This window comes from Trichomycterus rosablanca, chromosome 9, assembly GCF_030014385.1.
Source record: "Trichomycterus rosablanca isolate fTriRos1 chromosome 9, fTriRos1.hap1, whole genome shotgun sequence".
Lineage (NCBI taxonomy): Eukaryota > Metazoa > Chordata > Actinopteri > Siluriformes > Trichomycteridae > Trichomycterus > Trichomycterus rosablanca.
The window spans coordinates 10346287-10362055 of record NC_085996.1 but is presented as its reverse complement, the minus strand read 5'-3'; the positions used below and the strand labels follow the sequence as shown (position 1 = coordinate 10362055).

The 15769-nt window shown below is 38.4% G+C and overlaps 1 protein-coding gene across 1 annotated transcript in view; it reads left to right on the top strand.

Annotated features, from left to right (window-relative positions):
• Window positions 1–15769, top strand: part of map3k5 (mitogen-activated protein kinase kinase kinase 5) — a 58105-nt gene that overhangs the window by 20737 nt on the left and 21599 nt on the right. Inside the window, exons 3-11 of the mRNA XM_063001848.1 lie at window positions 677–700; window positions 4477–4670; window positions 6317–6485; window positions 6830–6936; window positions 8445–8615; window positions 8987–9099; window positions 14100–14259; window positions 14760–14913; window positions 15647–15754. Coding sequence (XP_062857918.1) covers window positions 677–700; window positions 4477–4670; window positions 6317–6485; window positions 6830–6936; window positions 8445–8615; window positions 8987–9099; window positions 14100–14259; window positions 14760–14913; window positions 15647–15754 — 1200 coding nt within the window. The remainder of the gene's footprint in view (window positions 1–676; window positions 701–4476; window positions 4671–6316; window positions 6486–6829; window positions 6937–8444; window positions 8616–8986; window positions 9100–14099; window positions 14260–14759; window positions 14914–15646; window positions 15755–15769) is intronic.

The following is a 15769-nucleotide window of genomic DNA, read 5'->3' as shown; positions in this document are numbered from 1 at the left end:
ATATCTTGAAATTTCAAAAAATTAATGGAAGTGATTGGGACAAAAAACGGGCGTGGCGGGCGGGTGTGTGTCTCCAAAAATTTTATCCATGTCCCGGTGTCATCAATGGGCCGGATGATTTAGAGTTGGAATGGCGTTGATACATCAAAATTTAAAAAAATGAATGGAAGTGAATTGGACAAAAAAAACGGGCGTGGTGGGCGATATTTCGAAAATTGTGGATGAAAAGAGCCCAATAATTTAGCCAAAAAAACGGTAAAAAACGGGCGTGGTGGGCAAACGGGCGGGCGGATCCAAAAGCTATATACAAGCAGGTCGATATTTCGAAAGTTGCGGATGAAGAAAGCCGGACAAAAAAACGGTGGAATAATAATAATAATAAGAATAATAAGACTAACGGATAACAGTAGTGTGATTGCTGATTTTTGGCGTGTATTTAAAAAAAAAAAAAGGTTTTGAGTAAAACTGACTATTTACTATTTTCACTTCTTAACCTCATTATCTTTGTAGCTCCCAGGCAAAAATAATGTGTGTACATTTATTACATTTCCCCATTAAACAGGGTGTTGCTCAAGTGCTCAAGGCCCCCAAACAGGTTTAGGGTAGATTTTGTGTTATATTGGTCTAAGGTGCTTGTAAACTTACATGTAAACCATGTGTTTTTTCTTCTTTACAGGAGGTTGTGTGCCAGAAAAACACTGTAAGTACACACACACACACACACACACACACAAACACATGGCTGAAAATATGACACAACCCAACCTTTTACAAACATCCACACAGAAATAGCAGTTTTTCAGCCCAAACAGGAGCAAGCACTTTTGGTTATTTCTTTGCTCTGCTTGCACTTTCATACTGTTGGCTTATACGTTTGTGTTTGTGTGTGGCCTGGAAGACTTGCTGTTGGTCGTTTTTGTGGTTGCAGCCCAGCTGATGGAGACACTAGGAACCACTGGTCAATAGGAAGACCAAAACACAATCAGAAGTTGTTGAACATGGAGTCCATAACTACAGATCTCATAGAAGCATAGAAAATACATCAACAAATAAAGGAATTAGAAATTACCAGCTGTAGATCATTTACATAGAATTTGGAGGTCATGCCACAAAGTGAAATGACATTGCAGAACTTTCTACACCATTAAATAGATTTTCTGATTCATGTTTCTGATTCATCAGATTTGGTCATAGTTTTAGAAAACCCACAATAAACATTTGGCACAGCTTGTATAATGAGAAAAAGAAAGCCGTTCCAATAATTTAGTGACAGACATAGAACAGTTGCAGAAATCATTGACATCTTTTGACCTCAACTCTCTGAGCCTCTGATGAATAACTGAATGTAGCATTTTTGCATAAATTGTTAGAGCTCATGTTTGACGTGTCAGAAAATAGAAACACTCCAGCAGTTGCACTCGACTAGTCGGGTAATGAAAAGCTCTCCTATTTCTTCACTGTCTGGCTTTGTCTGGGAGCAGATGGAGAGATCCAGGTTTGTGGGTCGCTCTCAACCTGTACTGAGGTCATAAGAGGCTTTAGAGGATCAGATCAGGTGGCATCGAGTTGCTGTTAGTAGAAAACACCACCACTGGCGTTTTAACAGCAAGAGTATAAGCTTTGCTCTTTTTTCACTCTGTGTCTCATGCTTTCAGCTCTATTCCTCCTTACTCACTTTCATTTTTCTGACCTCCATCATCTGCGCCTCTGTCGATGACTAATTCTCTTCCTCTAGACCTTTTTGGCTGCTTGTTCTTTTGATGTATTACTTTCCTGACAGACGGCTTTGTTCTGCCTGTCAGGTTTGGCTGTAAGTCGGTAGAGGGGAAAAGTGGAGTTATCTAACATTCTTTCTTTTGTAGATTAATAATGCCACTGATATTGCTGTGTTTCGCACAAAAGATACAATTTTTAAAAAGTTGGGGGAAAATGGTACCTCATACTCTGCCATCATACCACTCATTTAATAGTGGATTTTTTTTTGTATATTTATACCACCTTGCCTAAATTGTAGGTCACTTGGTAAAATTTGACATTAACAATGTCTCAAATGGTGCAAAAGGTGCAAGCTGTTCCCCGAACCCAGAAACTGAGGAAAAAAACTTGAGAAAGCTGCACTAGTGGTCAAAGCCAGAAAGAGAAAACACAGAACAGAAACGTAAAAAATGAAACTCGACAATAGAATAAAAAGAATGATTAGGTTTAACAAAACCATTTACTCAGTCCCTTAGCAAGTTAAAACCTGAACCCTCACTAGAGAAAGAAAAGAAGGAAAAATCAGAAAATGGGTAGCACCTAGAGAAACTGGAGAAGCTGACACAGCAATCATAAGAAGAGACCAAAAGCCGCTATAGTTTTTCATATGATTTCCATCAGACACAGCCAATGCTGTTTCTATGTATCGCCCAGCTGGCTGATAGCACTATAATTTTCTATTTTATTTATGTGTTTTCTCCCATATTTTTTCAATTTAGCATAGTCTATTTGCCTTCCGCTGCTGGGGGATCCCTGATTGCAGTTGAGGTGGGTATAATGCTGCTCACGCCTCCTCCGACCTACGCTTAGCCCTTAGCAGAACCCTTTTCCACCTATGCACAGGCGCCTCTTTATCTGCCAATCAGGGTCCTTATACAGTGTTTGAAGACCCCACCCACATAGTCCGGTCATCCCGCCCTAGCAGAACATGTCTGCTGCAGGCACTGCCAATTATACCCGCTAGATGGCATCCAGAAGACCGGTGACAATGCCTAGTTTAGAACCGAGGAGTTCAGAATCTCGGCTCTGGTGTGCTAGCGGAATATCCTACTGCACCACCTGGGCGCCCAACATCTGACTTATTACCAGTTTACTCCAAGTCACTTAGCACCATCGGCAAGCTATGATTCATGAAAGCCTTGATTTAGCCAATAGCCACATATAGAAGTGAAGAAAGAGGAAGAAAGACACATTCAGGCTTTTCTGTGCAAGTGCATCAAAAACTGCTGAAACTCATAGAGGAAAATAACAACCACTGAGCAAGATTAAAAGATGGCCAGAACAGAAAAGAAGCTACTGAACCACATTAAGTCCTGCAAGCTATGTTACAATATTAATACTGTCCTATGTATTACTCAGGTCCTAGTCTGAGTAACATAGAAGTTTTGGTGATCCTGTACAGATCCTGATGATACCACTGATAGTTTCAGATAAGTCTATTTTATTAACCCACCTTATTACAATAACTGTACCATGTCCTCAAATCCTCATGTCACCCAGATAACTTTCTAAATTAAGTCATAGTGTCCCCGTGCCATCTGGTACGTGTCCACAGACACTCACTGCTTAAAATATGAATGAGCTTGTGATTTGTCAGGTGATGCAGATTACTGTCTCTTTGGACATGAGTGAATGGGAATGTGTGTGATGCCTTGTGATGTTCAGGTGCTTTGTACACACTGTATTCTTGTTTGTGATCAAGGTGAAGCTAAGCTTACTGAAGATGAATAATGAATGAATGGATTATGTCAATATTGGAAGTGCATCATGTACTGTACTGTGTAGCCTGTGCAGCTAAACACTTCGTTTTGTACATGGTGACCATGAATGTTCAAATTACATCACTGGCAAAAAACCTTGGGCCTACTTATTTTCTATCTATTCCTTATCTTTTTTTTTCTTCTCTCTTGAACGTAGTGGCCATGAATGTTGGAATATCAGAGCTACTCAGGCCTAGAATCTCTCTCTACTATCTCTTCTCTCGCCACATCTCTATGTGTACATAAAAAGCTGTATTCTTTCATTTGCCAATCTTCGACTTGTAGATTTTGATCTCAAATCCAGAATTTTGATCTGAAATTTCAGACACAGTCAGATTTTTTATTTGACTGTCTTTAGTCATAGCAGCACTAAATTGGCTGCTGGTGAAAAGGTCACATTGTGCTTTCAAAGCCCACCAGTCCTCTTTCACAACCAAAGAGACTTTAAACAGCTTGTTATTTTAATCCTCTTATGCTTCATACAGGGTGGCGCAGAGGAAAAGTATGCTAACCCACTACTGAGTGTCTGCACGGACATGATTGACTAATGTCCGAGGGGTGGCGGGGTGGGCAAAACAGCCTAGTCATTGAAAGGTGCACTTGTCAGTGCACTCAGTGCCAGTGGGGAAAAAATCCTTCATACATGTTGCTTGCAGGCATCTAGGCTTGTGTCTTAATCCACATCATACTGTACTATAAATATATATATATACACACACATGTAATTTGCAGCATTTAGTACATATATTTATACTAAATGACAGATTAGTACAGCTCCCATTTGTGTAGTTATTATCTTCTATATTATTGTATGTAGTTTCCCAGTGACATGAAAAATAAAATGAAATAAATATCAGTGGTGAATATACAAGACTGTAAGATGCCAAAAAAAAGGAAAATCAGGAACATTATGTTATCTTACATTCTGATTACCTGCTTTTCTTTCTCCTTCACTTCCTAGTCCTGTGCAGCGAACTACCTGTTCATCCCGTACATGGTGACTCCTCAGAATAAAGTTTACTGCTGTGAGAGCAGCCTCATGAAGGGCCTCAGTGAGCTGATGCAACCCAGTTTTGAGGCTTTGCTCGGACCCATCTGCATGCCCCTGGTGGACCGACTGACCCAGCTTCTCACCAGCACACAGACCAGCTCATGGTGAGTTTAAACACACACACACACACACACACACACACACACACACACACTGTTGATAGACTTGAGTCCCTGATGCCATCTACTTTGATAACTGAAGATGTATCCTTGAACTTCAAATGCATTATTCATTATACTGTAGAGCATTACTTTATTATGAACAAGCAAATGTATCATCCAGATAGCTGCTCTGATTTACAAACCCCATTTCCGAAAAAGTTGGGACATTTTGTAAAACGCAATAAAAAGCAATAAAATTAATAAACTGTGATTTGTTAATTTCGTTAAATCTTTTTTACCTCAATGTTTTACTGATCAACTTTATTATATTTTGTAAATGTAAGAATTGGGTACCTGCAACACACTCGAAAAAAGTTTGGACAGGGGCATGTTTAGCCTTGTGTTCCATTATGTATCGTATTAATGAGACTTTTTATTGGTTTGAGAATTAGAACACTAAAAAAAGATTAAGAGAATCAACAAATCACAGATTCTTTGTATTGTTGTGTTTTACAATAGACGATACTTACTGTATACAATCTAAACAATTAAGGGTTTAGGGCCTTGCTCAAGGGCCCAACAGTGGCAACGGCAGCCTGGCAGTGGTCGGGTTTGAACCAGCAACCTTATGCTTAGTAGTCCAGTACTGTAACCGCTAGGCTTCAACTGCACAACAGGTTACTGTTCTGATCATGTATTATATACCAAAAATACAACTCTGTGCTGTGTTTTAGTAGGTAGATAAACTGGGATTTCAAAAAACGCCCAAGCACTTGAACCTAGAATGTGATCATTTTTCTTATAAGCTAATACGAACAATAAGGAGGATGTAAAAATGCAGTCATCGATAGAGGTTTGATAGAAGCAAACACCCCAAAATAATTCCCATTCTTTATCCCATTTAGCGCTAGATGTCTTTTGACTTTATCACTGTTAGATTAAGGTTTTATGTTTGCATGTTATGATTAGTTGTTAATGATTACACAGAGTTAGTAACGGCAGGGAAAGTACAGAAACACAGTGGGGGTCAGTGGAGATTGTTAATATGTGTTTGCACAGCGTGTGACTTCCTCTTTGTCACATTGAGAAGCTCTGAATTAAGTAAGATTTGAATGCTAAAATATTTAAATATGTTGCCCAACATACACTGTAATATTACAGGAATTATTATGTTTTACGTGCTGTCAGTGGAGTTTAAGAGGTTAATAGAACTTCTTAGTTTGAAGTCAGCAACTTGTGTTTTTCTCAGTATTAAACTATTTTCAGATGTTTGTGTTAGTCACATATACACTTTAGATGCATTTAAATATACATTTACTTCCAAAGTGACTTACAATTGTGACCATATACTATCCAAGCAATTGGGGGTTAAGGGCCCTGCTGAAACTGGCAGTGGTGGGTCTTGAACCAGAGACCTTTTGATTTCTATTCTAGTACCTTAACCACTGAGCTACCACAGTCATGTCTTTATTTACATTAACAGCATTTAGCAGACACTTTTATCCAAAGTAACTTACAATTGTGACTTTAATACAACTAATAATAGAGGGTTAAGGGTTTTGCTTAAGGGCCCAACAGTTCTGTAATTTCTTTGAGTAAAAGAATAATACATGCTGTACTTAATGGATTGTGTTTTTCTGTGGTTTTAGTCAGTATTTCAGGGAGACCACACTGAACGAAATTCGTAAAGCGCGGGAGCTGTACACAGGGGTGGAGCTAGCAGCAGAGTTGGGGCGAATCCAACAACGATTGGATAATGTGGAGTGTCTGTCAACTGATATTGTGATAAACTTGCTGCTGTCATACAGAGACATTCAGGTATTAATCCGTCTCACTGTTTTGATTAAGAGTCATAAAAAATACAGTGATAATTTGTTTGATTTAAAGTCGTGGCCATTAGGAAACACTGGGTATCCCTGCCTTGCTCCCAGTGTTTCCCAATAATTAGTAAATGACCTTTTCAACTGACAGCTAAAAAATCGACCACTCACTGCTTGATTATTGTTTTGAGCCGAACCATAACATTTTACATTCTAATTGAAATCATTATCTGTATGACATTGATGGTAATTGTTTCTGGGTCTGTATTGAATGTGATGATAATTTAATGTAAGTACATTATTTTGAGTGCAGTCTTAAATACTTTATTTGTTTGTGTGTAGGATTATGAATCCATCGTAAAGCTGGTTGAAAGTCTAGAAAAGCTCCCAACGTTTGATCCTATGGCCAATCCTCATGTGAAATTCCACTATGCGTTTGCTCTTAACAGGTAAGCTCTGGCTCTGTTTGCTTTTGAATGTTACCACAAAAACTTGACTCACATTTAGCAAGCCACATTTCACACCTAGGGGGAATATAAGAGTATGTCGCTTTTTTTGGGAAACCAAGAGTACCTCGAGGAAACCCATGTTAGTTAGAAGATGTGAAACCATCACAGACCATGAACAGAGGTGATGATCAAACCCTGTTCCCTAGGACCCTATTTTTGGTGTATTCGCTACTTAATACCCCCACAGACAGTGAGATGCTCTTCCAGCTTATTTATTATTGATGTCCATTGTAATCCAATCAGTTTAGCCATTTCCTGAGTGCATGACATCATTTCCTTCTTTTAAGCAGCAGAACTTAAAAGTGAAATGGCATGCTACCTGAAGACATTTAATTACACTTGTTAGCTGTAAGTTAACAGATGTTCTGGGGATTTAGGCTTTCAGGGGGATTTTGAAATTGTCTTGTAATTGTTGCCCTGGGATGATTTATCATGGCCCATTTCGTAACAGGTTGAGTTGTGTGAGTCATGTGTTTGTCTCAGGGGAGATGTGAGAAAGTGCAGAGTCATGCCCGTGAAATAGAATGCAGTTTTAAAGAGAAATTAGGTCTGGGATAATCTCACAGAGGCTTAAAAGTAAAGTATTAATTGCAAAAATAGGCACATGGCCAAATTTCTAATGTTGTGGATTTTTAAATTGAAAAGTAAGAAGATAATCACTACAGCAAACCTTTAAAATAATGAATGAAAATAATGAATGTAATCAAGTTAAATTGTGGCATATGCAGAGATCAGCAGGGGGAATAGGTTACAGAATCATGGCCATCTACCATGCCATTTAGCTCTGGGCCTTGACATCTTTGTGCATCATTTTAGCCTTTTCCATAGCTATAAAGGCTACTAATAACTCATTATATTAACAAAAAATACAAACACGAAGAGCATAATCTGACTTTCAGTAGGGTAAAAGATAAACTTTTTACCATAACATGCTGATTTCTGTATTAAACTGATCACAGTTTTGTGATTTAAGCTTGTATATTTTCTTCATTTAACCTGGTGATTTATAAACAAATGATTGCATTTAAATAAAAAAAAGAAACAAAGTACTAGTTGGTCAAATAATAGTGCTCTGTGAAAGCTCTGTTATTGCCCTTTGCTTACTTAATCAATCAAAAATAGGATTCATGGGAAAGCTGCTAATCAGTGCTTGTCTGACGTTTGCAAAAAAGCAGCTAAATGAGCCCCAAACCTTTTGGAATAATATTTTATGAACCTAACACCAGACATAAAAACAACTTTCAAAGTACTAAAGCAGGTAATAAATGGCTGAGTATACATAAAATTAAATTTTTGCCAAGTACTTTTGTGTATGAAAAAAAACCTTTGTTCATAATATTTGCATTGTAAAGTACATTAAATACTGATAACATCTGAATATTAACATTTCCAGGAAGTTGTTTTGACCTGAACATATGGCTTAATCCTGCTGTTTTTCTAATTTGTAGGAGAAACCAGCCTAAGGACAGACAGCGGGCTCTGGACATCATGCTGCCGCTGGTGGAGTCTGAGGAGCAGGTGGCTTCAGACATTTACTGCTTGGTAGGGCGCATCTATAAGGACATGTTCTTGGACTCTCATTTTACCGACATTCAGAGTCGAGACAGCAGCATACAGTGGTGAGCAGATGCCTCCAGCGTTCTTCCCTTCTATTATAAAACCACAAGGAAAAACCACAAGTCTCTGTAGGGCCTGAATGAACTAGTAATGTGGCCACTGTCATCCAAACATGCAATTAGGACAAGAGGCTTTATTTTTTTTCTGTCAATTCTGAAAGCTTTTCTTCTTGCACTAGAATTTTGCAGTTACAGACACATGCATGCATTTGCAGGTAACAGCTTTAAAAGGAAGGAACTTCGTGTTCATTTTGAGCCTCAAAATATTTTGAGCTAACCACCATATTTGCTGCATATTTGAGACTGCCCAGGATGCTCTTTGGATTGTCATGAACTCTTACATTTTTAACTGTAGCTACTTTATGATCCTGTAGGTTCAGAAAAGGCTTTGAATCTGAGCCCACTTTGCATTCTGGTATCAACTATGCTGTGCTTCTGCTTGCTGCTGGTCAACTGTTTGACTCGTCCTTCGAACTCCGTAAAGTGGGTGGGTATTAAAATAAAACTAGGATTGGAAAAAACATACACATATAGAAGTGGATTTGGCACCTACAAACCAAAAAATGTTTTAAGGTTTTTATAATTTTATGCTAATTGATGATTGTGATTGTAAGAGAGCTGATTATTTTGCTATTATTATTAGTTATTATTTACCTTGCGCTCTAAAACAGAGCACTTATTATGTGAAGGTCTACATCACATAATAGTAGGAAGTAAGATATTTCCCATAAAGTATTGGCACACCACTGTGAAGGTAATGTGTGGACTGCTAATAACTAATAATGTTAGGGAGTGAGCCTTTCCTCTACATGATAAAAAAGACATACCAAAATGATTGTCTTTGGATGTTTGGGCTTGGGATTTTACTGGAGCCAGTGTCTCAGTATTCTAAGATTGCACTCTTAAACTGAACCCCATATACAAAGCAGAACCTGACCTGACACTTATCAGAAACTGTACAGACTCGGGATTGATTTGTGCAAGTGCAGTCAGTACAATTTTACTGTTCAAATACTATAAATGGATTTTAATAAATAATTAGTAATGTGTCCAATTAATATGTACAGTGTATCACAAAAGTGAGTACACCCCTCACATTTCTGCAGATATTTAAGTATATCTTTTCATGGGACAACACTGACAAAATGACACTTTGACACAATGAAAAGTAGTCTGTGTGCAGCTTATATAACAGTGTAAATTTATTCTTCCCTCAAAATAACTCAATATACAGCCATTAATGTCTAAACCACCGGCAACAAAAGTGAGTACACCCCTTAGTGAAAGTTCCTGAAGTGTCAATATTTTGTGTGGCCACCATTATTTCCCAGAACTGCCTTAACTCTCCTGGGCATGGAGTTTACCAGAGCTTCACAGGTTGCCACTGGAATGCTTTTCCACTCCTCCATGACGACATCACGGAGCTGGCGGATATTCGAGACTTTGCGCTCCTCCACCTTCCGCTTGAGGATGCCCCAAAGATGTTCTATTGGGTTTAGGTCTGGAGACATGCTTGGCCAGTCCATCACCTTTACCCTCAGCCTCTTCAATAAAGCAGTGGTCGTCTTAGAGGTGTGTTTGGGGTCATTATCATGCTGGAACACTGCCCTGCGACCCAGTTTCCGGAGGGAGGGGATCATGCTCTGCTTCAGTATTTCACAGTACATATCGGAGTTCATGTGTCCCTCAATGAAATGTAACTCCCCAACACCTGCTGCACTCATGCAGCCCCAGACCATGGCATTCCCACCACCATGCTTGACTGTAGGCATGACACACTTATCTTTGTACTCCTCACCTGATTGCCGCCACACATGCTTGAGACCATCTGAACCAAATAAATTAATCTTGGTCTCATCAGACCATAGGACATGGTTCCAGTAATCCATGTCCTTTGTTGACATGTCTTCAGCAAACTGTTTGCGGGCTTTTTTGTGTAGAGACTTCAGAAGAGGCTTCCTTCTGGGGTGATAGCCATGCAGACCAATTTGATGTAGTGTGCGGCGTATGGTCTGAGCACTGACAGGCTGACCCCCCACCTTTTCAATCTCTGCAGCAATGCTGACAGCACTCTTGCGCCTATCTTTCAAAGACAGCAGTTGGATGTGATGCTGAGCACGTGCACTCAGCTTCTTTGGACAACCAACGCGAGGTCTGTTTTGAGTGGACCCTGCTCTTTTAAAACGCTGGATGATCTTGGCCACTGTGCTGCAGCTCAGTTTCAGGGTGTTGGCAATCTTCTTGTAGCCTTGGCCATCTTCATGTAGCACAACAATTCGTCTTTTAAGATCCTCAGAGAGTTTTTTTGCCATGAGGTGCCATGTTGGAACTTTCAGTGACCAGTATGAGAGAGTTTGAGAGCTGTACTACTAAATTGAACACACCTGCTCCCTATGCACACCTGAGACCTAGTAACACTAACAAATCACATGACATTTTGGAGGGAAAATGACAAGCAGTGCTCAATTTGGACATTTAGGGGTGTAGTCTCTTAGGGGTGTACTCACTTTTGTTGCCGGCTGTTTAGACATTAATGGCTGTATATTGAGTTATTTTGAGGTAAGAATAAATTTACACTGTTATATAAGCTGCACACAGACTACTTTTCATTGTGTCAAAGTGTCATTTTGTCAGTGTTGTCCCATGAAAAGATATACTTAAATATCTGCAGAAATGTGAGGGGTGTACTCACTTTTGTGATACACTGTATGTCCATAATTACATTTATAATTAATTTGGGATATGCACTTATTCTGGGGGAGAAATGCATTTTTATTTTTTAATCTCTGATTTACTTACAGTCACATAATATACTGTATGTATCAAACATGTTTTCTCAACTTTTGGTCAAATGACCATTAGCAGGATAATAGAACTAAGGTTAAGATCAAACTTAGGTTCTCTGAGCTGCCTGTCACCAACACTACTTTGTGCACCAACGTTAAAAACATCAGTAAAAATAAGGACTATAAATGTGGAAATAAATCAACCAGTATTATTAAATTCTAATTATTATGTTAATATAAATTATGATTTCATTATTTGTTATTTAGCACTTAGAGAGTGTATCTTCTAAATGAGTACTTCATGCTTTATAGCTCATTTTGCAGTGCTTTCCTTGAGGTATTCAGTAAGGCGGCACATTATGATCTTGCGACTTAATTTGGAACACAGTCTGTCAGGCTTTTCGCGGAATCCACCAGAAAGCTGTCATCTGTGCTGTCCTCACTTTCTGTAATTAGAGATAGGACAGAAATGCATTGTGTTGGAGCTACTCACTCCTGTAGCAGTAGTTCCAGCAACAGAAATTCTAAAATACAGCAGAAAAAACAGATCTGTAGTGCTAATGAATTATTTAAATGTAAAGTTGAGGTTCTTATGTGTAAAAGTATATGTGAGATTATGTGTGAAATGCAGTGAACAGGAAAGATTATTTCAGTCTGAAAATAGGAAGCTGGGCAGAGATATGCAACATTGTAATAGATCACATTGTACCACAGTTAGAGCCATTATTTTCCAATCAAGGAGACCTTGAACACTGATGAATCTGCTTTCAAGCGGCTGTCCTTCTAAAACATCTTCATGGGCTTATTGAGAAATCAATGTAACAATGAATATGACTCATGAGATGGTAGCAGGCAGAAAACCCCGGCTGAACCTAAATGCTGAATGCTGAACCTAGTGCTTGTCTGATATTTGCACCCGAATGATTCACAAACCTTTTAGGAAGGACAAATTAAAATTGGATTCTCATTATGTCTTACAACAGTTAAATAAATAATTTTATTTTTAGAACAGTTAATTGTGGTGGTCGTTTCTCAGTACTGCAATGCATATAACCAAAGCTACCAAAAAGACCTAGATTCAGATATTTATACTCATGCTTCTATATTTCAAATTTTCCTGTGCATGGGAAGTGTGTAGAGGCGTATAAGGAGCTAACTGTCAGCTTGCTTAGTGACTCATTTCAAACATTGTGTTGGAGGCTTAGCGTGGCCTTTAAATTCAAACATGCATTTGAAATGTGGTAAGAGATGTGGTAAAAACAGCATTTTTTTTAAATGGCAGCATGGTAGAACAGAAAATTTAAACAGAGGAGCTAATAAGTTATTCACGACAAGATTAGACAGACAAAATAGATTAATTAAATAATAAAGATGCAGTAGGAGCATAAAACCTTTCCCCTTAATATGAGCTAATAAAACATGATCAGTAGAATATTACATTTATATTTGGGCATAAGGCAAAGTAGGTTTACATCCATTTTCATTCATACATTTTAATGTAACTGCTATAACCATTGCCACATCTGTTTACGATGCCCAGTGGCTCTGTAACGACACATAATTGATTCCATTTTTATAATTTCTATTATATAGTTCCGTAGTTTTCAATCTGTGGAGGTACTTTAGGGTAATATTTATTGGATGAACTGTAATTCTTATACTTTTTAACTATTTTCCATCCCTGATTTACATCTTTTTTTAAAGCATGTTAGGTTTGCACATTTTCTATTTTTTATAACATCAGTCTGGCTTGTGTTGCTTAATGATAAGAGCCACACTGCTGGTAAGAGCAATATTTACATTCTAAAGGGTTTAAATTACAAATACAGACAGTGCATGGCTTTACTTGAACTTAGCCATTACGGGGACACATATCAGTGCACCTTTAGTGCTGGTCCCAAGCCTGGATAAATAGAAGGGGTTGAGTCAGGAAGGACATCCAGCCAAATCAAATATGTGGTCGAATGATCTAATCTGAAAGGAATCATTCAATTAGTCTGGCAAGTGCTCAATAAAATACTGTACAAGATGCTAATATGCTTAGCTACATTGATAAATCACTGGCCATTTTACATCTCAAATTCACTGAGATATTTTTCTAAAACCCACCACTTTTGCAACCTACCACTACCATTTTTTGGAAAAAGATGCCAGGAATTTTGTTCCAGCTGTGATAAATCAGATATGAGACTAGTTGAGGTTGGTTAGCATGTGCTGAGGGATAAATGCAGGTCTGCTTTCAGGTTAAATATAAACTGTTAACTGAAATAAAATCTCTTCAACCACTAACATTAATTAAACATGATCTTATTTGCTGGTTTTCAGTTAATCAGACCATTTTTTACTTTCCTTGTCTTTATAAGTGTATTTTATAAATGTTAGTAAGTTGTTAGTTCTGTGAACAGCAGTTTTTGTTATGTCTGCTACAGGGATGTGTATATTTATGTGTTTGTGTAAGTGTTTTTTCATGTTCGGTTTAGATGTAAAGCTAAACAATTTCTTATTTGCCTTTATCAGTTAATTAGACCATCTTTAACATCCCTAGTTTTTATATGTGAATTTTGTAAATATTAGTAAGCTGTTAATTCTGTGAAAGACAGATAAAGAGAATGTTTTTGTTATGTCTGGTACAGTGGTGTGTATATATGTGTGTTTGTGTAAGCTTTTTTAATGTTTATATGTATTTTTGTGTACGTTTTAGGTGTGAAGCTAAGCAGTCTTTTGGGAAAGAAGGGCAGTCTGGATAAACTGCAGAGTTACTGGGACGTTGGCTTCTTTCTGGGCGCCAGCATTTTAGCTTGTGATAACACTCGCGTCATACAGGCCTCTGAGAAGCTGTTCAAACTTAAAGCTCCTGTGTGGTATGCAAACACACACACTCATACAAATAAGGGCTGTTAGGAGACATTGGGAACGATACTAGGGGTCAAAGCTAAAAATGCTATAAAGCAACACTCAGAGTACAGTGTGGCTGATGTCTGGAGCATCGTGTATTGGTCCAGGTGTGTCATTCTGTATTTTAGTTTGATTTGCCCCCGTATTACCTCTAGCTTAATCAGGTTTGTTTGGTTTTCCTTTTCATTAAATCCTTTTTAATTCAAAACAGAACTGATTCCAAATCTTTGGTTGCTGTGTGTAGATTAGAATTAGATTAGATTGGAGATTTGTGTGCCAATGATTGTAGCCATAGTGCAAAATGTGCATCAGATTAGGGTATCAGTTTCAGTTGTTTACACACACACTTACTCAGCAAACACATTTCTGCACATCTTTCATTTAAATTTAAATTTTATTAAGTTGACTCTTTAGTCAGTGTGAAATTTTTAGATGCTGAAATTCTTTGTGTGTGTGTGTGTTTCAGGTACCTGTGTTCACTGGTTGAAACAATTGTAATCTATCAGCACTTTAAGAAACCCTCATCTGAGCCACCTGGACCAAAGCCGGAACTAGTGGACTTCTGGATGGACTTTCTGGTGGAGGCTACAAAAAAGGATGTGTCATCTGTCCGCTTTCCTGTAAGAGTATCCCTACACACACACACACACACACACACACACACACACACACACAAAACAAGCATACACATCCTGCTGCCATCTCTTCTGCACGGCCGTCCACACAATCTTGGAGAAAACAGGATTAGTCAGACTAGTTGACCTTCTTTCATTGCACCATTGTTCAATTCCTGAGCAATGGAAGTAGGTCGCCTGTGTGCTCATTGTAGATTTTTTTAATAGTGACCAAGAGTTAGCATGGGCAATTTGACTGGCCTGCATCTGCACAGCCCCATACACAAGGGTTTAATGCATTGTGCGTTGTAACACATTAAAATCATTTAAATGATCTGAAATTTGAGCTTACAGTATCACCTCTTTTGTGTTAGTTTGTACTAGATGCCATAGCCTTCATGTCCTCTTGGCTCTTATCAAAGGCATTTAGAACTACCAGCAATCTATCGTGTAATATAAACCTTACCATAACATAACCAGTTCTTACGAAGTAGGCATTGTTACCATGTTCATAACACCTTGACCCAAGGACGTAGCCATGCATGAAACATTGGGGTGGGGGACCAGCTCTACCGGGATGGTGTGTGTAAGGGGGCATTCTAAAACAATCTTGCCATATTAACAACTTATGGGAACACTTATGGATTATATTGGCGAGGGGGGGCATTTTGAACATATCTGAATATTGTATATGTTGTGATTATGACCTTGCATTGACCATATCTTGGCATTCTGACAGGTTTTGATTTTGGAGCCCACTAAAGTCTACCAGCCGTCTTACCTGTCCATCAACAATGACGTGGAAGAGAACACACTGTCCATTTGGCATGTGGCTCCTGATGACAAAGTGAGTACTTATTTA